The sequence below is a fragment of the Mytilus californianus genome, unplaced genomic scaffold, assembly GCF_021869535.1.
Source record: "Mytilus californianus isolate M0D057914Y unplaced genomic scaffold, xbMytCali1.0.p SCAF_5, whole genome shotgun sequence".
Lineage (NCBI taxonomy): Eukaryota > Metazoa > Mollusca > Bivalvia > Mytilida > Mytilidae > Mytilus > Mytilus californianus.
The window spans coordinates 4,374,706-4,399,141 of record NW_026262701.1 but is presented as its reverse complement, the minus strand read 5'-3'; the positions used below and the strand labels follow the sequence as shown (position 1 = coordinate 4,399,141).

The window sequence follows — 24,436 nt, the reverse complement described above, 5'->3', positions numbered from 1 at the left end:
CGTATCGATTAAAATCCGGTAAGACGCGTATATAGTACGATTAATCGTATAGTCTAGAAGCCTGAATATAACTTTCATTACCATATGCGGTGAAATGTGGAAACATGGTTCTACTTTTGTTGTAATGGAAGGTATTTCCATTTTTATTTTGGTAACACGGCATGCCGTACGCATGGAAAATATTTGTATGGCGACGGCCGTGCCTGCCGTGCCGACTGCTACGCCCCTGACACATAAGAAAACTTGTATTCTTGGTTGCTTCAACTGTTTCATGCACTGTTCATTACATAAATGTATCGACGAAGGATGAAAAACAATTAAATAATAAACACTGTTAATACCATATATTGATAATTTTAAGGAAATTTGTTAGTTATTGTTTTTTTTCTTGTATGTTAATATAGACAAAAATAAGCTGTATTTACAGCAAAAATGTTCAGCTAAGTAAGATTGGCAAATGATCCAAATTATTATTGACCCCTTAAGGAGTTAATGCCCTTTAAAGACAATTTTACACAATTTGTTCATTATGTTGTTTAACCTTCAAAAATCTTCTCCAGAAAAAATAAGAAGTGAATCGATTTTAGCCAAACTTGAGCAAAATAATCTTTAGGGTATCTAAACAACTTAGGTCCTATGATAAATATTGTGTCTGCTCTATAACTTGAGAATTATGGTTTGAAGTTAAGTGAAGATACTTGGCATTGTTATTCACCACTTTCAAATCTTTTGGTTAAAGGTAAAGGTTAATAACTGAGGTCAAATGTGAGAATCCCATGCTCTTTGGTAAAGATTTTGTCTGCTATATAAAATGAGAATGGTTTGAAGTTCAATGATGATACATGGCATGATCATGCATCACCTTCAGGGGGTGTGTCTCAACTGATTTTTAAGGTCAAAGTAAAATATCTTATATCAAAGGTGCAGGGTACCCCATGGATGTCTTCGTTGTAATCATTAAAATGCTGATTCAATAAAATAAACTAGCAACAATTCCTTGAAATCTATAAAATAATGAATTGTCCAAATCTATAATGTTGTTTTTTAACTTGAAAAGAAGTGAGAAAAAAGTGAACAGTTAAAAAATTAACAATGCAAGATATAAAATGGAAATTTAACATTGCATTTCAAAATATTGTCCCTGTTATGTTTTTATAAAATAGTCTGTGTTTAAAGATTAAAAAGAAATAAGGAAATTAAAACAAACTGACCGACAGAAATGATGAATTATGCAAGGCTTATATTGAAACTTTAATGATACTCTGAAATGTTGTATTCCCTATCTACTTGATATCTTGAATTCATCTCTGCCAAAAAAAAGGAGGTGCACAATGGCATTATATGATTAAAAATCTGAGAAAGATTCATTAAATTAAGTGGTTATAATGAAATGGGTACCTCGATTATAAGTCAATGGCAATTCCATGTTTTAGAAAAAAGAAACCCCAAAAAAGATTTTGACTAAAAAAATATAGGAGACCGTGCACAATTTCATTATATGATAAAGAATCTGAGAAAGTTTCATTAAATAAGTGGTTTAGGAGTATTTGTGGATACAAAATAGGTACCCCGATTATAAGTCAACGGCAAAGTCCATGTTTTGGAAAAAGAAACCCAAAAAAAAATTTGACCATAAAAAAAAATAGGAGGTGCACAATGGCATTATATGATAAAGAATCTGAGAAAGATTAATTAAATTATGATAAGTGGTTATGATAAAATGGGTACCTCGATTATAATTCAATGGAAAAGTCCATGCTTTGGAAAAAGAAACCCCAAAAAAAGATTTTGACTAAAAAAAATATAGGAGACCGAGCACAATTTGATTATATGATGAAGAATCTGAGAAAGTTTCATTAAATAAGTGGTTTAGGAGAATTTGTGGATTCAAAATAGGTACACCGATTAGAAGTCAACGGCAAAGTCCATGTTTTGGAAAAAGAAACACCAAAAAGATTTTGACAATAAAAAATATAGGAGGTGCACAATTTCATTATATGATAAAGAATCTGAGAAAGTTTCATTACATTAGGATAAGTTGTTTAGGAGGAGTTGCGGAATGGGTACCCCCATATAAGGTAATATGTCAAGGAATCTGATGATACTGTATTATAAACAGCCATACATAGACAACTGATACCAGATACCTGTAATATGTCAAGGAATCTGATGTTACTGTGTTATAAACAGCCATACATTGACAACTGACACCAGATTCATGTAATATGTCAAGGAATCTAATGTCATAAAGCTATACACATCTACATATATACATATGACACCAGAGTCTTGTATATAATCAAGGAATCTGATGTCATGAAGCTATATACATCTACATATATATATATGACACCAGATTCCTGTATATAATCAAGGAATCTGATGTCATAGATATATACACAATTACAGATATATATATGACACCAGATTCCGGTATATAATCAAGGAATCTGAATTCATAGAGCTGTATATATATATATATATATATATTCAAGAGTCTATCCTAAATTGAGCTAAATTATATGGCCTTCCAAATACCGTTTCGATTCCTAACATCACTGAAGAGACATTAATTGTCGAAATCCGGATATGGTGTACAAATCTTTGCACCTCAGGTATGCGGTATACCATCTGGCAGTCAGCATTGCGTTGGATAAAAACCGCATTTTTTTTATACGTGTGCATGCAAAAGAAAATTCTTGTTAGAGGGGTCTAAATACAGCACAAACAACATTTTCCAAAAGACCAAAACAGTGAAAAAGTATATTTTAACAAAACGCATTTGATTAACAGGTCGAACAACAAATGTTCTTAAACCCTGCTGACTGCCATTGGCGATTTCCAAATAAACGGACCACAAGGTGTAATAAATGGATCTTAATTATAAATTTAATACCAAACAGAAAACAATAAACTTGCGGCAAAGATAGTATACCGCAAACAAAGGTGCAAAGATTTTTGTACACCATATCCGGATTTCGACAATTAATGTCTCTTCAGTGATGTTAGGAATCGAAACGGTATTTGGAAGGCCATATAATTTACCTCAATTTAGGATAGACTCTTGATTTTTGAGGAGTCAAAATAGGATGAACGGATCATATAAACCCGAAGGCAAATATAATACAAGCCCAAACGAAAAAATATAAACAAGTCTAAATTGAAAACAACGTTCATATATATATAACAAGTCTAAAAGGGTACAAACATCACCAAAAAATAATAATAATAAAATGAACAAATGTTAAATATTTCGGATAACAGATATCCTTCATCAGTATTATCACGATGTAAAATGAATTATATCAATCTAGTCTGATTATAAAACTATAACAATCTTGAAATTTATACAATAAAACAGTCAAAACTGAACGTCATAGACACGCTTGTACAATTCTAAATTTTTTTTAAACATGACGTAGGTTATGTAGCTATTTACAACAGAGACTGCAAAGATCTGCTTCAAATAAAAATAGTAATGTGCGATATGAACTGGTACAACTCTAAACGGTAGAGTAATTAAAACAGAGGCTGCGTATTTAAACATCCCAAATAGATAGCAGTTTGATAATTATTAAAAAAATAATAATAAATTTTGACTAAGGTTAAATAATTGAACGTGACTGGGTACTTATACATCCCTCCCAAATGAATAGAACCCTGTAATTTAAACTGGTATAATTAAAAAATTCCTTAAAACTGTAAGAGTCCAGTACGGAAGCCTGAGTTACTGGAAACAAGTGATAGTAGGAAAAATGAGTGACTCATTCTATGTTTTTTTCATTTATGCCCTCTGGGGAAACTGTCCTTAGCTTTGTTATCCAAAACCTTTCCCGAGCGAATCTGTCGGCCCTTGACCTCTCGTTGTGGTCTATGATTGTGATGGTAAGGTTTTTGAGATCAGCTTGGGCGTGCCCATGTGATCTCAAATGACGACTTACTAGGAGGTCGGGCTTGCAGGTGTAGTCACTTTGATGGCCATTCATGCGTTTGTTGAATGGCTGTTCTGTCTCGCCAACGTACTGCATGCCACATCGACACTGAAGAAGGTATACAACATTCTGGGTTTTGCAAGTTTTCCCTCGTGTAGTCGAAAGACATTTCCTGATGGTGATTTAGATGACATATTATTGTGTATTTAATTACTTTGCTATTTGCTTTTATCTGTTTTGGTTACTTTAAGAATATAAATTTTTTTTTTTTAAATTCAAAGGACCTACAGCTCATAGTTATTGGTTTTTTTTCGTAAGAAAATTGAGCTGTGTTGAATGTTTCATAGCCATAAGGACCAATGAAAATTAATTATGGCTAAATATCATACGAAAATTTATACTCGGGCTAACAACGGGTTCATAATATTATATATGTAGTTTACTGTCAATAGGAATGCGGTATATTCCACTTATGATTTCGGGGTAATGTTCTTTTTCAAATATTTTTGCTTCTTTAACTTCTTTCTACATTCCATACCAAAAATTCAAAAATTGCATATAACATGTATAATTTATAAAGTTTACTAACGGTCTATGTCTCATAGTTGCTTTCACTTGCTCCGGTGTGCTACTGATGTTTTTATCCACATTATTAAAACAAACACTTTTTTTAAAGGAAAGAGGATGAACAGGAACAAGTGGCTGCATTTACTGCTAAGCCAAACGATCTTCAGTTGTCGTGTTCTCGCATTGTTGTTATGTCAGAGAATTATTGAAGTATATTTTTCTACTTGTCGCAGACTGTGAATGAATTCTTTTTGAGCCCTTTACAGCTTGCTGTTCGGTGTGAGCCAAGAATCCGTGTTGAAGGCCGTACTTTGACTTATAATGGTTTACTTATACAAATTGTGGCTTGGATGGAGAGTTGTCTCATTGGCACTCATACCACATCTTCTTATATCTATGAAGTCATGCGACTATGTATAATTTGTCTCATTGATCTTGTTAAACATCACACACACAATGAAAGCTTGACAACTGTCTCATTGCGACTTGAAATTGATAATATGATTGATTGAGAAGTGTCCAGGTAAAAGATTCCTGCCTATCTCGTATTTGATTACGCCAATTCCGGATCTTGATTTGTCTGATTTTCGAAATTTAACATCCGAAAACTACGGTCGTCTCAATTTAAGCCTATTTCTGGCTGAGTCCTCAACAATATCCTTCAATAACCTAAGTCACAAAGTTTCATCGTATTATATATAACCCATTAATTGATAAGCTATCAAAGCTGTAAAAGCTACATGTTGAACAGACTGGGTTAAGTTGGTACTCTCCTTGACAAATGATATTAGAACAATTATAATACAAAACACCAAACAACTTTGAATCTTAAACTATATCAACTTACGAGAAGAAAATGGGAATAATAACAACCAATAAAGTAAAATTCGTACTCCTTTTGTTCCAAAAAGCATATTCAATCAATTTGTCACCTGAAAAAGAAAGAAATACTAGAACTTTGATTAAAATTACCCGTTGATATATGAAGAAATCATTAACAAAATAAGGTTTCTACTCCATTAGGCAATTGATCTTGGATGAATTTGGCAATTCTTTGTGTGTCCTATATTGATACATATATTATTAGTTACATGGTGTGTGAGTGACCTAATACGATATATATGGGGTCAGTACATTCCATATGGGGTGAGAGCTAGGCACACCGTATAACGAATTTATCTAACCGACTATCTTCACATGTGGTATTTAGACTAGCGGCCTATCAAAGTGATTAAGTCTTCAATACTTAGTATTAAGAACCTACTTCCATTTGTCTATACAAAAAACAAATGCAAACAATAACAACTTAGCTTTAAATTTGTGTTATGAATTTATTTCAATCGTTCATTATCAATTTCTTCGTCTGTTGAAACATTTCAGATTTCTTTTTTGTTTTGAAAGGGAAGTAATTCCTTACTAACCCCATATGGTAACTAACGTTATATGGTAACTAACCCTATATTTTTTAGGACACCCTATAGCAAATATATGTAGTCACCACGTGTAGTCCTTTAACCAATCATATCCACATAAATCTATAGGAGGTAAGATAAATAAATGTATATATATATATTATATATAAGTACGTCTAAACAAGTGACAACTCCATCCATTGGATCACCAGTGAAGGTGATACACGGCTGAAAACACATATTATATTCATAATTACTCTAAATATCAGCACAACAATGTTAAATCTGCAAATTTGCGGAAGCAAATGTTTGTTCTTCTCTCGCCGGGATTCGAACTCATGCTATTGGGATATCGTGACAACACCGCCTGCACTGTGTCCAGCGCTCTAGACCACTCGGCCACCTAGACTGAACTTAAAATTCAGCTTTCGGGGGCCTAGTGTTACCTTTCCTCGTCAGTAGAATCTAGAGTTGTAACACAGTACATGATATATTAGGCATGAAGATGGAATTGATTGCAGATTAGCAAAATTATCTGTCGTAAAGGATCGTAAGATGCAGTATATATATTCAAAATAATATAGTAAGCAAATGCTCTACATATTTATCATATATATATTCATACAGACGTAATGTATACATGGAAAGCGTGTCATGTTCGTCAGTGACATTGCCTGTATTCCAGATGTAACAATCACCCAAGTGGCCATTGCATCTGTATTGAAATGATTTGAATTACACATTTGTATATACATTTCATGTCAAATAACGTGTAGTTGTGTTAAACCTATAGTTGCGACAACCGCCAGCAATGTTGATTTTTTTTTAATATTCTATTTCGTCCTTTTTCTGTTTAATGCTCTCAATGTGTCCTACTTGTGTTCCTTTTCAAACTTGTTGTCACCAGAGTACCCGATTAAGGCTTTTACAGAAATATATTTTGTGAATATGGAAATGAAATCCATATTTTGTTACTACAAGTAGTTTGGTACCCCTGTGGAATGATCATGCGTTTTCAAGAACACATTCCGTTTAATAGACAGGGTGTTTGTGTTGTTTTCATTAAAACACACTGGTCTAAAATTTCTAGTTAATAGAATTGTTTTATTTGACTATTCCATCAGACTACCATATAGAAATAAAGAGATGTGGTATAACTGCCAATGAGAAAACTATCCACCAAAATTCAAATGAGTGGATGGAAGCAGTTATAGGTAACCGTAAGTCATTCAACAACGAGAAAAACCCATACCGCATAATAAGCTTTAAAAATCCCCGACATGAAAAATGTGAAACGATTCAATTGAGAAAACTAACGGCTTAATATATAACAAATAAATTTACGAAAATATGACAGACATTAAACAACGACAACCACTGAACTAAAGGCTCCTGGCTTGGTACAGGCACATTAGAGATGTGGCGCGCAACCTTACCCTAACCTGGGACAGTGGTGTTACAGCACAACATAAGAACAAACCTATAGACAAGAAGCTCCGAAATAAGAGTACTTGCAGTTTCTGTAAGCTATTTCAAAACCAATTACGACTGATAAATAAATCATATTATCCCAAACTTAAGTATCAATCACTACACATTCAGCGGTTTTAGTGTAAAAATGTCATAAACAGCCTGCAAAATGTATGACCTTGTCCAATGCCAAAATATAAGTAAACCGTATAGACAGCTGTTCTCTTATTAATTAATTGCTCGCAGAAGTCTTTTCTGTTTTGATTTTCAAACTTTTTTTAAATGTTGAAGTTATTCAAGAAACACATGTTGCGCGCACTTAAATCATAATATTTGTGTTAAATGCCACCTGCTCGCATCTACTTCAGACTATTTCTAAGTAAGCATAAATAGTATAAACAAAAATACAGAATTCTAAGGAAAACTCATTAAGGGGGAAGTACACAAAACCTGACAAAATCAAACGCCCGACTATATTAACGAGCGAAACGAATGGAAAAAAAGCAGCCATATAAGACAGAATTTAGTATTCTTTTTAGAAGGTTTTTAAATTTTCATGCTTTCAAATAATATTTATATTTTGGTTTCAAAACTTTTGGTTAGGGGCGTATTACAAAAACCTGTTTAAATAGCTATATCAATAGAGATATTAGTTTATGAAATAACCACTGAAAATCGGCATCTTAACCTAATCAGCGATCTTCTAATTGTATATTATCACGATCAAGATTTCAATTTGAGCAGAAACATAACGACTCACTCCGTACGAAATGGATAATTCGAGAAAAAGCTGACAAAAAATCCTTAGATTTTTGTTTTTAATTCAGTAATATAATGAACATAGTTGATACTCGTATTAAAATTTTATAGAACATTTTACTCCTAACAACAACCATAATAGCCCTATTTCTCGTATCAAACATATGCTAAAAGAACTCGCTGAGGAATTTGTTTCTGTCCAGGCTGATAAGGCTGCCAATAATATCATTATTGTTTGACGTAATATTTACATTGAGGTTCTGCAAAAGGAAATCACGAATTCACCAACATTCCAACTGACTCCATTTTCGGAAAATGACATCTGTAACAAACATAAACGTTTAGCTACCTCATTACAAGCAGAACCGAATAACATGACTGTTCCAACTATGTACTGGCTTCCGAAGCTGCACAAAACAGCTTACAAATATAGATTTATTTCGTCTTCAAGCCATTGTTCGATTACTAAACTGTCTATTCTACTTACTGGTACACTTGGTACAATCAAAAACCTGGTAATAAATTTTTCAAATAAGGCCTTTGAAAATAGTGGAATTAATTACTTTTGGAGTGTCAAAAATTCGTTGGAAGTACTTGATAAATTGCATGATAATATTGGTGATTTCGAATCTGTTCAAAGTTTTGATTTTTCTACCCTATATACCACTTTGCCTCATAATCTCATTAAGAAAAAAATCACAAACCTAATTAAATGGGCATTTAAAAAGTCAGAATGCGAATATTTATATGTTCAAACTCTTTTAGGTCATTTTTTAGTAACAACAAACAAAATAACTATGTCAATTGGACCTGCTTTGTTACGATAACTGTACTTGAAATTTTACTAGATTACTTTTTTATTCGCTGTGGAGATTCCCTATATCGTCAAGTTATCGGGATTCCAATGGAGACTAACTGTGCACCACTTATTGCTGACCTGTTTCTGTATTGTTACGAGTTACAATTTATGATAAAATCAGCAAAGACCCACCGAAACAACATCTGATACAAAAATTTAATAACACTTTTAGATATTTGGATGATAGATTGGCTCTCAATAATGATGACTTCAGTATGTACACTGAAGAGATTTATCCTGCTGAACTGACTTTAAATAAAGCTAATACTAACAATGAACACTCCTCTTTCATGGATCTTGATATCTATATCTCTAACGGGAAGCTTTTTCATTTCCTATTGTTAATTATCCATTTTTAGATGGTGACGTTCCTTTGTCACCATCTTATGGTGTTTATATATCTCAACTTGTTCGATTCGCTCGTGTATGTAACAACGTATTTGATTTTAACGAACGAAATCTCTGTATTACTGAAAAATTATTACACCAGGATTTTCGATATCACAAACTCATCAAAACGTTTACTAAATTTTATCATCGATACAAGGACATCATTCGTAAATATAAATCAACGTTCTGACATCTTATACGTTCAGGTATTTCACATCCAATCTTTTATGGTAATATTCTATACAAAGCACAAATATGTCGTCATTCACCTCTAAAGCTAACCAAACCTTTAAACAGACTTATTCAGAAGGGACATAATTACGATACCCTTGTCAGGTCATTAACGATGACATTTTTAGGAATTAATATTGATTCACTCATAGGGTCTTTGCATTGGAAATAAACACATTTATTCTAAAACCAGTTGTTGGCATGATACGGGTTATATTCTTCTCGTATATTTTATGATGGTATGATACTTAACACCTAACGGGATGGATTTTGCTTGATTTTCATATGACGAAGACATAATCTTTCAATCAGTTTAATTGAAGTCTGGAGCTGGCATGTCAGTAACTGCTAGTAGTCCTTTGTTAATTTGTGTAGCATTGTCATTTTGCCTAGTTTCTTCTGTTGACTATTCTAATGTCGGACTCGGACTTCTTTAACACTGAGTTTTACTTTACGTATTGTTGTGTGCTTGTTTATTCTACATTGGCTAAAAGTATAGGGGGAGGGTTGAGATCTCACAAAACATGTTTAACCCCTGCCTGTCCCAAGTCAGGAACCTCTGGTCTTTGTTAATCTTCTATGTTTTTTTTAATTTTGGTTCGTTTATATGTTTCGGAGTGTAGTGTGGCGTCCATTTTCGCTGAACTAGTACACATTTTTGTTTAGGGGCTAGCTGAAGCCCGCCTCCGTGTGCGGGATTTTCTCGCTGAGTTTAAGACCCATTGGTGGCCTTGGGCTGTTTTCTACTTTTTGCTCTCTTTGCCATATTCCCCATTTCATTTCTCAATTTTATTTTAAACGTATCAAACTTTCACATACAAAAAAATTGGGACAATAAGATGTTATAGCAAAAACACCCAGCGTGTCAAAAAGACAAGTCAGTGTATGCTTGCAAAAAAGTAAATATATATTTGATGGTATCCGGTGAACATTTACCTTTGTTCGGATGAGAACAAAATTTTACTATATAAGAAATGATTTTAGCTTCAGTATTGTGAGCTTTATATTTCTTTGTACCAACATTCCAGAAGCACAAGCATATGGAGTACATATCTCCCATTTGATACGGTATCCAGATCACTCATTAGTATTTTTTATGTTTTGGTTTGTAGACTGTTGTTTGTCTTTTTGTCGTTTTTCGTTTTTTGCCATGTTATCGTCAGTTCTTTTTTGACTGGTGAGTTTGCATACGCAGCTATACAAGTCACAATAAGGGTCGATAACTCTGTCGGTACAGATCGGCTGGTAAAGGGTCGATACGTTCTTACATTTACTTATGCGCACTTTATCTCTACATTAGGTCAAATTTCGGTAAATATTTTGTCAAATAAAATTACAAAAAAAAAAAAAAGAAGAAAAATCAAATCATTAGCATTGTGTTAAGGCTTAATTTTTTTTCTTATCAAATGACACATTTTACAAACATAAAAAAAAAAAAAAAACCGATGCATTTTACAATTGATATATAATTAATAAAAAAATTACAATGTTAAAACATTAAGAAGCTGAAAATATAAATATTGATTTGTTTTTCAGTGTTGTGATAAAATTTGATGTTTGGAAGAATTTTCCGTGGGAAAAATATGTCGTACATTACATTAAAACTTTGGAAATAACTTTGTACAGGGGATGATTATAACAAGTATTGGTAATTTGGTTTTGCATACGTTTCCTGTGTACTACCTGAATAATTGTGTATTACAGACTTTATCTGCCTGTCTGTAACTTGTCAGGCTTATCTGTTGTTTTGCCTTTCTCAGAGACAAAAATACACATGTAGATATACGTCTTTGCCTTTCTATATTTTAATGTGATAATATGTATGGACTTTCACAAAAGATTTGTTTTTCATCGAAAAAACTACTTTTTAAAAAATCATGGACAAAACATGCCACCTTCAAAAATACGCCAAATAAATAATGAGAAAGGCAAATTTATCTGAAGTATGAACACGACAAATGACACAGACGGCATTTTGAAAAATCCCGTCATCGTCGAAAAATTTATGGTTTTAAATCGATTAGGGACGTAATTTGCCAACGAATTAAACTAGACGTACATGTATATTTTCAGATGTTACAATATAGGTGCAAAGTTATACATTTGTTTAAGGAATTTGTGAAATTGATATATAAGAATACGAGGGTTTGTTAGTTTTACAATACAGTCAACGGGTAGAGGAGGAGAAAACGAGCAATATTGATCAGGGACGTAATTTCATTAAAATTTAAACTGTCAGGGTCAACATTTTAAGAAAGATTTGTATTCGATGGCAAAGGAAAGATGTGCAAAAGTTAGAATACGGGTCGGATTAACGAAAAATTAAATTTTATTGAAAGGCCTATGCAATTTCTATGAGACAAATTTACTAAAGATGGCGGATAGCTACGTCATCGAAGTCACTTGATGTTTTACTTAGTTGGATATGTCTATCTGTTTAGTATTTTAAACAAATACGAACCGTACGTTAGGTATCTATTGATGTACACTTTTAAATAAATTAATCTGGTCTTTTGTACTTCACTTATCAAATTCCACTAAATGAATATATTGCAATACGTTATATAACCAGCATGATATAATTGTATGATATTATTTAACGTCGTAATGAAATGATAACAGAGTAAATATATACAGCCAATGCATTACATTGCTACACAGAAAATATTATAAAACGGTTTTTTTTGTGATGTGAAAGGAGTTTAAATCTGTGTGAATTGAAACCGTGCAACTATTTTTTCTTGTAAACAGTTTAGATTTCAGAAACAAGTTTACTTTTGTGCATCCCTGATAATTGGTGCCCATAGAGTTGCAAATAATTTTCAGAATTACATTGACTATTAACACGCAATATTTAATATTTATTTTTTGTGAATACTTACTTGGTTTTTTACTTTCAATAAACCCCCTCAGTTGGTGGTATCCATAAATGAAATATAAATACTTTTCACAGCTATCACTACTTTTCATTATTTTTTACTTTCAATCTATGAGTATGATCAAAGTTTTATTGTTCCAATAAACACAATATCAGCAAACTCGTCATTTTTAATTATCTTTTTACTTTCCTATCGATAATAAAGTTTTAATGTGGCATTCTAATCAAATTATGTGTTAAACTATTACACAACGCGTATAAAGGTCGTCGCTAAGAGATGTATAATTGTGTGACCGTTGTATTTAATGTTTTTGAGTTTAAATAAACATTTACCTCGAAATGCAAATGAACTGTCAATAAGTAATTACAATTGGTATCAAGTAATGAAAAATGTAATATATAGTAACCAGTAGATGATTTGTAAGTAATGTTATTGTCAAATTAAAAAAAGAGTTTTCGTGAAAAAAAAGCACTGTTGAACTGTCTTTTCTATCTTTTAATTTATTCGGGAACTGTGATTAGTAGGCAGACGCTGCGAGAACAGCAGTAAATACATACAGTTTTATTATCTATCTACATCAGTATAAGATACCACAGTTCCAGATGAAACTGCATACTAGCTTACATTTTATTTATTCATTTGATTTTTCAGTACATTTATAGCCAAATGTTGTGTAGTATATTGTATTGCAAGTATTAACCCATCTTTTTGTCTTTTTTTAATAATTTGTTTCTAGAATTAATAAAAGACATTCCAATAGAAAAATTTCATGCATTGTTTGTTCTCATTATCAATATGGTTGGTGAGAAATGTCTATAGTTTTGCCATGTTGCTCTAAAAAAAATAATTCCTAAAGTGCAAAAAGATGCGGAAAAAATCAAGGGGATCATCAAACTCATAATTCGAAGAGAACGCCATGGAAAATCTTAAATGTTATTTGATGTAAAACAGTGTTTTGGGTTTATTTAACATATGTTTAGGCGACAAAATATTTTGAATATTGTGAATGTTTATTTTACGTCAGTTTCAGCTGTCAAAAGTGATTTTTGTCATAAGTTGGTTGAAACTATATGTTTCTCTTACGGTTGTTGTTTCCTTATTTTTTACAGGCAATTGACATAACAAATAAAACAATATAAAAAATAGGTTCCTCTATGATAATCATAATATCTGTAAAAGTAAAGCATAATACGACTTGAATCAATTTGTAATTTTGATGCAATTAGCAATTCATAAAACAATTTGGCTTTTCTTTTTTGAGGTTTTGAAAATTTAGTTGCAATTCCTAAATAAAATAAAATCAATTCTATAGAAAACCATATTTAGTACAATATTCTTATAAAATATTTTTTATTTTAATTCCTATGCACTAAAATGTTGTTCTTACCTGAAATCGATTCAATCTTTTGGTAAAGATGTTTAAACAGCTATATACTGTGTTCTATCTATAGGAACAGAATTATTAGTTCTATTTTTTTTAAAATAAAAAGTATTTGCATATTTGAATTTAAAGTTCGTTTCGCACGACTGCTTTGTATGTTCTTTTGAATTTGACTATTTCTAACATACGTATTCGGTAAAATACTTATACAATAATGTTAAATGACTAGGTTAGGCTATTAGACAACACAAATTGGAACGGAAAAACATTTCGTCAGTAGAATTTTTGTTTAAAAGTTTATAGCTTGATATTTCATCGAATATATATGGAATTCAATTCTGTTACTATTGAATTAGATTGGTGAGAAGAACAGATATATAATAAATTTGTTGAAACCAAATGAAAAGGTAATGTACTTTAGTATTTATATGTTTCAAATTCTCTTTTATGGATAAATTTGTATAGGAAAATTATTTCCCCTTATCATTTTAGATAAAACTCGGAGTTACTGATCAATTTTAAAGATACATTTAGTAAGACAAACAAATAAATAAAGGAATGATTATTTTTTTGAAAACACGCGAACAGCTTTATAACCAAAAGAGACCTTAAAATAATAGCCAAATCCATCTTAAGTCAACTTTGGTCAACTAAGGTCAGTTTTGTTTTCGACTTATGAGTTTGAATATCCCTTAAGTATCTTCCGCCTCTCTTTTGCCTGAGAGAGTTGGAACTTTAGTTTCTTAAATCATTTTAAGGTAGTTCAGGGGTATAGAAAATAATGACAGAATTTTCTCATACTTTGTGAACTTAAAGTTTGTTGCACGGTTATTAAAAAAATACAATAACATTTGGGGTTCATCGGCCATCCAATGGAGATTTTTCGACTTGTGAAAATGGTTGCTAATAGGCTAATTTCTCAATGGATATATAGGGAAAATGGACATAAAACCTCTTTGATTGAATATTCACAGGAAAACAAATGAGAGAAGTTGCTCATTTTTTCATACTGAAAAGCTTGACGTCTCTATTTTATAAAATTGGATTAAAATTTTGGGGTCACCGGCAATATTAGAAAACTAATCTACTTATTATGACTGGCTTACCATGGAAACAGACTTAAAGTAACAATTCAGAAATAAAAGCAATTTTTATGAATGGAGAAGTTTGGTATCAACATCTCTTTAAAAGTTTCCATGGGACTTCAATAAATAAAGAGCATGCTCGCTCTGAGGGATACGATCTCGCCATTGTTTCCATTGATATTAGTATTCTTTCTCAAAAATAATTCAACTGCACACGTATTCCCTATTTGATTCAATCTGAAGATAGTTTTTCAACTTAAAAAACAGCCAATCTCTGATACAAATGTATATGTATACATGAACAGTATATTGTGTTTTAATTTTTGCTCTACATTTGCTTCATTCTTAGAAATTCAAACCCACTCAATTTGAAAATATTCCTTCTGAATGTTATCAATCCCACATACTCAGTGCCAAAATATACATTTGTACAAGCATAAAAAAGGTCAATATGTTCTTTCTTTGGCTTTAGGGTTCATATGGCCAAAAATGTTAAAGTCCTAGACGTCTTCCAAAACTGCAAAAATTTAAATGACGTTCGTGGTCAAGATTAAATTCTAAAATGCATGAAAGCTTTTGGGAAAATGGTTTCTCGAGATACAATTTTGTACTTGTTTGGCACAGACAGAAAGACTATGTCCTTAGAGACACATGTGGCAGTGGTCATTAAAACTTATTCATAACCTTAAAACGAATATTCCTGCCACCTTTTTGAAATTAACCAGGTTTTCACCTGGACTGTGCATGGAAAAAAATAAAGTGCGATTAATTGCAACATTTTTGCAAGTATAATTTCTTTTAGAATTTGTGTCATAGTTGTATACTTTTTTTTTTCTGTTGGTATACACTGTTCATGAACGTTGATGAGCCTTTCTTTTATATATATTTTATTCCTATTTCAAGCCATTGAGTTTAAAAAAAATAGATAACCTCCAAAGATATTGACCGTTGACATATATTGATGTATTTAAACACATATACCTGGTACTTAAAAGAAATTTTTAGACAACGATTGGCACAATTCAATTTAACCAAAAAAGTCAAAGGGTTAAACTAAACCCTATTTTTTTATGTTCTCCAACTTTTTATTTGATTTGGCTTTCTTATACTTTTGATTCATGTGCCACTGATGAGTCTTATGAAGCCAAAACGCATTTCTAGCGTACCAAATTATAAGTTCGTAGATGAGTTTGTTCTATTCTTCAATCAACCTTTTTAACCTTTTTTCAGATGCAATTCTTGATCATGTCCAATGTTCATTACATTGAATGAAAGTTTGATGAAGATATTAATACTTACAATTTACTGATGTCTAAATAACTTTAACCTTTAACTTTCTAAACGTAAACTGCAAACAATCAACTGAGTACATTAATCAGTAAAATACTAAAAAACATACCATTAAAAAACAAATAATTTAAAAATTTAGCTTTTATACTGTCTTTTGATCATGAAGAACAGATTTATTTTTTCCCACTCCAGGTAGTTTTGCAAAATTCCATGAAATTTGGAAAAGTCATATTGATATTTCAAAAAAATTTAAATTTAGACTTAAAGTTAACAGCAAAAAAACCCAACCATTGCTCTGGACACTGTCTTTTGGTTATTACAAGTCTTCTATGCCATGAAGTTAAACAGATTTTAACCCCTGACTTGAATGGAATAGTCTCTCCACAAGTATACCCCTGACTTGAATGGAATAGTCTATTCACAGGTAATCTATTAATGGCCGAGTTCATTATTAATCTACTCAGATTTTTAACAAAAAATAAACACATCTGATGATTACTTACATATTATATAGTCTTTTTATGTTAATCGATAAATTACTGCAAGTGTCTTGTAAAAAAATTAGGAATAAATGAGCACTCAGGTAATCCCACATACAAAAACATATCATTTGACAAGGACGAGATTTTGGCGAATCATAAGTCCTTCATGGCTTCAATGAACATTACATTGAACAGCAAATCTGAGGACGTACCTTGTTTGTATTGGATACTTAGGCTTCACAAAATTCCGTACAAACAACGGTACATTGCCGGCTCATCTGCATGTTCTACAAAGGAATTGTCCATTAGATTTACAAAAATTCTGTCCGCAGGGAAAGAGGGTCTTCAGAAATACTGTGAAACTGTTTACTCGCGTAGTGGTATTAACCATATGTGGTTTCTAAAAAACTCTAAGGAACTTCTGGATAATTTTAAATCTCGATCTTTCTCTGAAATTGACTCTTTCAAAACTTTTGATTTTTCAACCCTGTATACCACCATTCCCCAGGTGAAATTGATAAATAGTCTAAAAGAAATAATCCACAATGCTTTTCAATATAAAAATGGTAGCATACGCTATACAGTTTTTATTTTGGGATACCATACGGCATATTTTGTTAATAGTGAACAAAAGGGTAAAACACGCTACACAGAGGAACAAGTGATCCGTATGCTGGAGTTTCTTATTGACAACATATTTATTGAATTTGGTGGTAGACTTTTTCAACAAATTGTCGGCATTGCTATGGGAACGAACTGTGCGCCTCTCCTTGCCGACCTCTTCTTATTTTCATATTAGTCGGAGTTCCTACAGACACTTGTCAAAAACAAGAAGATCAAAGACGCAAGATCATTTAATTTCACATTCAGATATATTCTTTCCATTTACAATTCGAACTTTTCTGATTGGGTTCCATTAATATATCCTCCAGAACTAGAAATTAAAGAAACAAAAGACACGGCTTCCTCCGCCTCATTTTTAGACTTATACCTCGAATTTGACATAAGCGGTCATCTCAGTACCAGAATCTATGACAAACGAGACGATATTAATTTTGAAGTTACCAATTTTCCTCACCTAAGTAGCAATATGAATCATGAATAAATAATTTATTAAAGTGCAACCTGAATTGACATAATATAATATACATATGTTATGCTCATTTATATTTTCAGCCAGCCTTATAGGCTTATGATGCACTGTCATTTTAAAACATAATCATACAATATACCAACTTGACCTTTATATGGGATATTCATTTTCCAACTCATTCGGTATTCAAGAGCTTGCAGCTGCTATTCAGACTTTATAAAACGTCACCAGTGTCTTAGCAGAAATTGACGAACCAGGATTATGTCAAAGAACGTTTCTTCCTTTTTATAAAAAAAGTTCATCGGAAGATACCAAGACCTTGTTGATAAATATTCTGTATCAACTTCACAAATAATACATGATGGTCTTAAAGTATAGATTCTAGGTACTGACGTTGTTTATCATCTTAATTAAGTGTTATAGTGTTCTTTTATTTGTCTTTGTAAATTATTAACCTTTACTGTTTAGTTCTTTTTTGGTAATATCCTTTATGCGTTGTTCGGTACTTATGCATCCCGCCAATGTTTTGTTGTGCTGTGGTCATTTTTTGTATTCTTGTCTTTCATTTTTGCATATGTGCTTTGTCTATTTGGCATTTTGTTTTTCTTTGTTGACACATTTGTTTGATTTTAGTGATTAAGATTATAACACAATGTTGACTGCTGTACCCCTATTTTTGACATTTTTACCTATTATGTCTGTTTGTTTTGTTCACACATTGTTGTCAATATTATGAAATTTTATACAACTGTCATACAAGTGAGAGGTTTAGCTAGCTATAAAACCAGGTTTAATCCACCATTTTCTACATAAGGAAATGCCTGTACCAAGTCAGGAATATGACAGTTGTTTTCCATTCGTTTGATGTGTTTGAGCTTTTGATTTTGCCATTTGATAAGGGACTTTCCGATTTGAATTTTCCTTGGAGTTCGGTATTTTTGTTATTTTACTTTTTACATATTAAAACATGTTAAATGAATTTGACTTTTTTTAAAACATTTGATCAACAATGAGCAACAAGTGGCATGTAGTTTCTTAATAGCGTTGATAATATGGAAGACTCCATTTGGACTGAGGGGGTGTTCTGCAATCAATCAATAAAGAGAGGAATCCAGAGCAACCATATAGTCTGTTGCCCCTCCAGGTCAAGAAAACTACGCATGCACTTAATTACATAAACAAACCGTAAGAATTATGTTTTGATTGAGGACAACATGTCAATTCAATTGTGGTTCTACATTTCTTTATGGAAGTTCAATATCAAAGTTTCATAAAAATAAAATAAAAGGATCAGCACAAATTCAGTACTTATCTGACGGAAATAGTTTTAGTTCGGAACAACTCTCTCATTTTAACAAAAATAAATCTCCTTTTTGAGGAGCACCACCATGAGATATGGTGTAAATAAGACATTTAGCAAACGGAACAGGCATAGATTAATGTGAGCATTTGCCTATCGAGTTCCCTAGTTTGGCTGTGATAGTTCTTTCTGCAACAAGGTTAACAACCTTCCAATTCTGTTTTGAACTTTTGGTACGGATTAGCAGCCGCGACATCCAGCACCCTACCCTTTTCATATAATTTGAATTTAAAAAAACTTATCCTATCAAAAATGTTTGCCTAAAAGTATAGCTTTCATGAATATGTTATTTCCTTTTTTTTTTTTTTTTATAAATAAATCTTTTATTGCACATTTCTCTGCTGTTTTTACAACTTACACGACTCACAGCATTCAGTCGGGTATCCCTGTAGATTAGTTACTGTTTAACCAGGGAGATTATACAGTAAAATTTATATCTATTAATTATGGTTAGTTATACAATGAATACATTGATTTTAACAATTTGTTTTTGAAGTCTTTATTATATCAGAGACGTCTCTGATTATATTAAGTAATTACGGAAGTTGTACTATCTATTGTCCGATATTGTTTATAGTTTAATCGTTGACCTTAACCTTGATCAAAATATTTCACGTGAAAGTTGAGATGATCGGATGATTAAAGAATACCACGGCATGGGTATAATTTGATGATGAGAGCAGAAGGATCTTATCTAAGTATTTCTAATGGTGAGTTTTGGAAATATTTCCATCGCTTTTAAATAGATTTATAGAAAGAATCATAATTTATTCTTAAATATCAAGGATTTTTCCGGTCAGTAGACAGTACAGGGTCAATGTTCAATAAGTTTGTTGTACAGGTAAACATTGATCATTTATCACATTTTTAAAAACACACACATGAAACTTAAAATTTCGCAGTTGTTTACATTTCATATAGGTTATTCTACGTAATATCAGAGACATATATACACAGTTGCCAATCTCTGTGTATATATGTCTCGTGTAATATACAGTATATAATGATACTGAAAAAAAAAGAACATATACACATGATACAATATAAAGATGGTTATTATATATTTTTATAAACATCATTCAAAAATCTACTTGTTTTTTTATCAAGAAGTTTCATACTTTCAAAGTATTGTTTAAATTCTAACTTAAAAATTCTATAGACATCAACACTATTTTGTTTATACTCTGATGCATATGTAGATTTATGAATAGAGAACATTAATACAGTGAGAAACAGATTTATGTCATAGTATGTTTTATCATATATTTTGTAGCCAAGTATTAGATTTTTATAGGTGATTATCTGTGTCCCCATTTTTATTTTATTAAGGAGTACTTTGACCTTTTTCCAAAAATTTTGAAAGTATTTGCAAGTAATGAAAAAGTGTTCATAGTTTTCTAATTGATTGCAAATATGGCACTGGTCATCGTTTTTCAGTTTCCAGATATACAATAGCTGTTTACAAGGAAGGATATAGTGAAGTAACTTCCACCTGAATACTTTTAATTTATTAACTTGTAAGCTATAAAATATAAAGTTAAGCATTTTGTATAGATAACTTGACGAATCCAATTTAAATTGTGTTTTCCATTTTAGAAAGCCAATTGGTGTTTCTTCCTCTATATTACATGAATTAATGCTTTTATATATTTCTTTTGATGGAAGGTTTTCAATGCAGATCAGTTTTGTACTATTTTGTGTTTTTAAGTATATCTTTTTATTCGTTTTAACTTGAGTGTAGCACGATTTATCTGATTTCATTTCCAACTGCCACTTTTTTGGTATTGCATGTTTTAATTTAGATATTTCTGATATCCAATTAGATTTAATGGTCAATTTATCTAATATTATCTTTTGTGAAATTTTTCCTGCTTTGTCGATTATATCATTAATAAATAGTATCCGGTTTGTTATCCAATGTGAAAATATTAAGCATTTGTTTTGAAATTTTATATGTTTATTGCCCCAAATGTATTGTTGTCTTATATTAACAAAAGTTGTACTGTTATTTTTGTTTGAGATATTTTTTAATTTAAACCAACTTTTAACTATTTCTAAGTAGAACAGAGGGAGTGATTTACTAAGGTTTGGGATTGCTTTTATGCTACCTGGATTCATGTTGAATAAAGAAAAGTTTTCTCCAAATGTATTAAAAAAGAAAAGGGGAATAACTTTCCAGTTTGCAAAGTGTTTTGATGTTAATCGTTTGACCCAGGATAATTGTATAGCTGATAGGAAATTGTCAATATTAATCATTTTAAGGCCTCCTTCCAAGTAATCTTTACATAAAGTTATACGTTTAACTTTTTCTTTTTTATTACCCCAAATGAAGTTGTAAATCAGTTTTTTAAATTTATTCAAAAATTCTTTGGATATAGTTGTAACTGATGCCAAGAAAGTTAAGTTTGGTAGGATAAGAGATTTAATTACTGTTATTCTACCTATCATTGTGAGATTTCTTCTGTTCCAGTTATTGATTGCATCTTGAGATTTTTTTTAAATTCTTTCTGTATTTAATCTGTCACATTCATCTTTGTTAAGTCCGAAATATACCCCTAGGCTTTTAATAGGTTCTTTATTCCAGTTTATATTTTCATATTTATCTTTGCAACTTTTTAGTTTGCCTAGCCATATGCCTTCTGTTTTCGATCGGTTAAGTTTAAGACCTGAGAGTGTTCCAAATATTTCAATCAAGTTTAAAGCATAGCTTATTTTCTGCTTGCATTTTAAAAAAAGAGTAGTGTCATCTGCTAATTGTGAGATTTTCAAACTATGTGTTTTAGAGTCTAATTTGATTTGAAATCCCTTAATACCAGTATCTTGCCTTATTCTGCATGCAAGAATTTCTACTGCTATAGTGAAAATTAGAGAACTGCATGGGCATCCTTGTCGTATCCCACGAGATACATTATAAGTTTCTGAAATCCAACCGTTATTTAGCATACAGCCTTTAATATTCTTATATAATGTTTTAACCCATTTAATGAATGAGTTTGGGAGACCAAATTTTATAAGGGCTTCATACATAAAGCTCCATTCTAATGAATCAAAAGCTTTTGAAAAATCAATAAAAAGTAATGCACCATCAATATGAAATGTTTCAGCATAATCTATAATGTCTTGGATTTGGCGTATATTAAAACCAATATATCTATTTTTGATATAACCATTTTGATCGCTGTGAATTATTTTCAACAGTACTGGTTTTAAACGTTGGGCTATTGCATATGCAATGAGTTTTGTATCTACATTTAATAGCGTAATTGGTCTATAGTTATCTAGTGACAAAGGGTCTTTTTTTTTGTAAATTAAGGATATTATACCTATCTTTTGTATGGTTGTTAGTTCTCCTTCTTCATAGCATTTATTAAAAACTTCAACTGTAAATTCTTTTAAATTACTCCAAAAAGTGCGATAAAATTCTACACTTAGCCCATCTATTCCTGGCGATTTATTTAATTTCATTTTAAATATTGCCTTAGTGCATTCATCTACTGTTAATGGGCCTCCCAAGGAATCACTTTCTATTTCAGATAGTTTGTGATCAATGTTGGTCTCATTTATATAATTTTTAATATCTTTTAAATTTGGAGAAGTGCTTTTATATAAATTTTCATAGTATAATTTTTCTATGTTTAAAATTTCTGCGTGTTCTGTAACTATTTTCCCATGTTTATCTTTTAGCGCTGTAATGCTCTTTTTTGTTTGTCTTGATTTTTCAAGGCCCAGGAAGAATTTAGTATTTTTCTCTCCTTCTTCTAACCATTGTACTCGAGATCTTATTTGTGCACCTTTAACTTTATTTGAATAGAGGTGTTCAAGTTCATTTTCAATGGTTTTAATTTCTTTTTTCATAATTGGGCTTGCATTTGTTTTTTCATTTAATTTTCTTAATTTTATTTCTAAATTTTTTATATCATTTTTATTTTCAGATGATCTTTGTTTGCAGTAAGTAAGAGTTGCGGTTCTTACCTCTGATTTAAACATATCCCACAGTGTTTTTAAATTTTTGGTGAGTATTTGTTTTTTATAGTTTTCGATTAATTTATTTATGAGGTCAATATAATTTTGCTCTTTAAGTATACTATTGTTTATTTTGAAAAATCCCCTGCCTCTTTCTTCTGAATTTTGTCTAATATGTTATTTCCTAGAGAGATAAATATATTTGACATACATGTATATCTGATCATGATGCATTCACACAGTGGTTTTTTTCTATGTATTATGAAACTTGAAATATTTACAAATTCCACAGACTCCTCCAGAAATTTTTTTTTTTTAACTTGTTTTGTAAAGATATATAGGGGCAATTACTCCTTTTTCTCTACCAGTCATATAGGAAGAACTGAATGATAGACATTTCTCATTTATAGATATGAAGTAACACAATTTTAAGTTTTAAAAACCGTAGCCATAGAAACATGTGCATTAGCAATATCTCAGATGCTAAATTCTCCAAAAGGGTATACTTGTATTATGTGAATTTTTGTTTCAAATATTTGCTTTAAAGAAATGTATTTTTATATATATATTTATTCGTCTTCGTAACTGTTAAAGTTTTTGAAATGACTCACATTGTATCATGCACAGGCCTTTTTAGCTAATTTTACAATACGGACATTAATAATTGTTGAAGGATTAAGGATGACTTGCAGTTTATGACATCATTGTTCTTTAGTCTCTGGTGGATAGTTAAAAGTAAACAGGTAAAAAATAAAAGAAAATTTTCAACACTTTTTACATTTAAGAGAACATGGCAGATATTTAGGTCAACTCATCGAGATATTTAAGTTTATTTGTCAGATATTTCAGTCGATATTTCATATAAACCTTGGGATCTAATTTAGTTTTTTGGGAGAATTTAGATACCAGTTTTTCTATTGTTTAATATACTTTAAACATCAATCTATCAAAATATAATGATACATGTAAGTTATGGCCCATACAGTTTGTTTTTGCTAAATTAGTGACAAAAGGATCCTACATTATGCAGATCTATTTAAATGTAGAAATAGCACAAGCTTTCACTTCCCATGATGTATGTTGATATATGATTTCAATATTTTTATGAATTCTGTATAATGGCCTTTATTGACTGGTTCACAACATAATTTTTAAGTTACTACATGCTCAAATTGGCTATTTTGTATGTTAAAAGTACATTCATTGTATGAAGAAGAAATATTTGTACCAAATACGTTAGCCATTTAGGGTAAAAATATAACTTTAATTGTATAAGGACTATA

At 31.2% G+C, this 24,436-nt stretch overlaps 2 protein-coding genes across 4 annotated transcripts in view; one reads left to right on the top strand and one right to left on the bottom strand.

The window, feature by feature from the left end:
- The window catches only part of LOC127702535 (uncharacterized), a 67,310-nt gene extending 53,358 nt beyond the window's left edge, over nucleotides 1-13,952 (bottom strand). Inside the window, exons 1-2 of the mRNA XM_052206779.1 lie at nucleotides 13,887-13,952; nucleotides 5,347-5,431 (exon numbers count right to left, since the gene is read on the bottom strand). Coding sequence (XP_052062739.1) covers nucleotides 5,347-5,413 — 67 coding nt within the window. The 5' untranslated portion in view covers nucleotides 5,414-5,431; nucleotides 13,887-13,952. The remainder of the gene's footprint in view (nucleotides 1-5,346; nucleotides 5,432-13,886) is intronic.
- Nucleotides 13,953-14,070: 118 nt separating this feature from the next.
- LOC127700345 (uncharacterized) overlaps nucleotides 14,071-24,436 on the top strand; it is an 81,874-nt gene continuing 71,508 nt past the window's right edge. Inside the window, exons 1-2 of one of the 3 annotated variants that reach the window (XM_052203767.1) lie at nucleotides 19,496-19,900; nucleotides 23,123-23,202. Coding sequence is in view for 2 of the 3 variants with exons in the window: in XM_052203765.1 (XP_052059725.1) it covers nucleotides 14,280-14,287 (8 nt within the window). In the remaining variant the exon portion in view is untranslated. Of the gene's footprint in view, nucleotides 14,288-19,495; nucleotides 19,901-23,122; nucleotides 23,203-24,436 lie in introns of those variants that run through there. The other 2 variants (XM_052203765.1, XM_052203766.1) reach the window with 2 other exon arrangements.